This window comes from Mustelus asterias, chromosome 2, assembly GCF_964213995.1.
Source record: "Mustelus asterias chromosome 2, sMusAst1.hap1.1, whole genome shotgun sequence".
NCBI lineage: Eukaryota > Metazoa > Chordata > Chondrichthyes > Carcharhiniformes > Triakidae > Mustelus > Mustelus asterias.
In genome coordinates, this window is record NC_135802.1 from 91671083 (window position 1) to 91673199 (window position 2117).

The following is a 2117-nucleotide window of genomic DNA, read 5'->3' on the forward strand; positions in this document are numbered from 1 at the left end:
TAGACCAGGTCACGGTAGTAGTTTTGGAAAAAAAAGAAAATAAGATAAATCATCTTTCCTGCGTCCTCAATAGCAGATATAGACATGATTGTTGAAGGCATGCATAGTAAAGGAGGAATGAGTTCCAACAACATTCATCGTCTGGATAAAATGATGCGAATGGCAAAATACACCTCAGATGTACAAATGATTGTATTGCCGCACGATTGGATGGGTCCACGTCCAGGGCTCCATTTCTGTAAGTGCTTCCCACGCCCTTTCCATTAATGTTTTTTTTAAAAAACTTTTCTCTTATGATCCATCAGTGGCAAAGATCAACGTGTTTAAGTATCCAGACGTCAAACTCTGTTGTCTGTCCAGCCGTTGGCCCTTTTGTGACAAATCTTTTTCACCTAGGAAAACAGCAATGGATTACACTGAGATTAGCGAGCCAAGGGACCACTGCTTTTGGCACCTCTATTTGTCAGGGGAGTGGGGGTAGGGATGGTGTTGCGGGAGATGTGGAAAACCTCAATTTAGGTAAAGTGTTGCATCCCGCAGTTGTGGATTGGGTATACTTTTAAAAAGCCTATTTAGCGTTCTGGAATTGATACCTGCACCCAATGATGGTTTTGGAGCATGGGTTTGGAAACTGCCTTCGAGAAAGGACAGAAAGTGAAAGTTGTTGAATTCCTACAGCAAGAGTGGCAGAGCGAGTTAGGAGGAGTGAAGAAGTGAAGGGAATCGTTACTGATGAGAAATGGAGATACATGTGTCTAAGTGGGGAAGCGGGTGTGGGGGGCGGGGGCAGAGAAGGAAATAAGGAACAGACCCCAGAAAAAAAGCAAGATGAAGGAGGAAGTGGAAACCTGGATTAAAAAAAACAAAAATAAACCAGCGAGAAGGAGAAACAGCAAACACCGTTTCCAAAATAAATCTACAAACATTTTTGAAAATGGTTGCATTTGGATTTAAATGTCCCGCTGAATTGTCATTTTAGTCAAAATATTTCCAACCTGGACACACAGGGGACGTGAAGAACCGCCTCCCCTTTACTGAGCAGTTAATAAGCGCCTTTTGTTTTGGTGAAGCACAGTTAATAAGTGTGCCAATCTGATGCTTACCTTTGTCCTAAGGGTGGTTGCTAATGTGATGTGGACATGGACCAGGCTCCCTCCATCCTCCACACAGAGAAAGCGTAACTGAGTCTCTCGTGTGCCACATAACTGCAGCTCGACATTTTGTTGTCCAGCTCGTCACTTTGTAAGACCTGGTAAAGGAAATCTATGTACCTCGCCGCGAGCTTGAGGGTCTGGATTTTGCTCAGTTTGTCCGACGGTAGGGTGGGAATGATTTTACGCAGGGCTGAGAAGGCTTCGTTGAGGGATTGTGTCCTCTGGCGCTCCCTTACATTGGCCATGACCCTCTGGGTTTGCAGTTCTTCGAAGGACTGGGGGCTGCCGTCTCTCTTCTTGCCCCTTTTGACTGACGCGGGGCTGTCCGTTTCCTCTCCAGATTTCCTGCTCGGTCGCCTCTTTCTGACACTTTTCTTCAGCTGCCTGTCTCCTTCGTCCTCACTGTTGCTCAGGCTCTCTACTGGAGAGACTGGGGAGTTTTCTTCGTCCTGCATGATGACTTCTAACATCGGTTTAAAGAAACGAAAGGGTGGAATATTGGGATATCCAGCAGCTGACAGCCGCAGCGCGGTTACAGGGGTCGACTTAAATCAAATGAATTATCAAAAGGAGCTGAACTTATCCAAACGATGACTTCTGAGAGACGGCTCTGAATTACAGGAAACTTTTCAAAGGGGTAATATAGCTCTGGGTGCCTGGATCTTTTGGGAGATGGACCTGATTGGCTATTATGAATTTTCATCACCAAATGAGGTGGAGCCTTGTTGCAAAGACCGTCAGTTAACAGATCCACTGCAGCAAATATTTTAAACACAGCCTTCTAAAGCGACTGCTGGCGTCATCTTTCCATACAGAATATTCTTTAAAAAAGGAAAACACTTGACATTTGCTTATCAATTTAACGATTGGTTATTTGTTAGTGGCTTCAGTTCAGATATGCCCAGAACCTCTCGTTTGCTCATTCCTATTGCTTTTAGTGGATTGATTTGTTTTGTAGTGGGT

General features: G+C 44.6%; 1 protein-coding gene across 1 annotated transcript; it reads right to left on the minus strand.

Annotated features, from left to right (window-relative positions):
• Window positions 1-253: 253 nt before the first annotated feature.
• Window positions 254-1751, minus strand: LOC144503604 (twist-related protein-like). The gene is made up of 2 exons (XM_078228201.1): window positions 1104-1751; window positions 254-392 (listed from the first exon to the last, which is right to left on the minus strand). Exon 1 carries the CDS (start codon window positions 1622-1624, stop codon window positions 1124-1126), a length of 501 nt encoding a protein of 166 aa, XP_078084327.1. The 5' UTR covers window positions 1625-1751; the 3' UTR covers window positions 254-392; window positions 1104-1123.
• Between the last annotated feature and the right edge of the window lie 366 nt (window positions 1752-2117).

Excerpts from the sequence above, each read along its gene's own strand:
- LOC144503604 (XM_078228201.1), bottom strand. The coding sequence starts at position 1,624 with ATGTTAGAAGTCATCATGCAGGACGAAGAAAACTCCCCAGTCTCTCCA.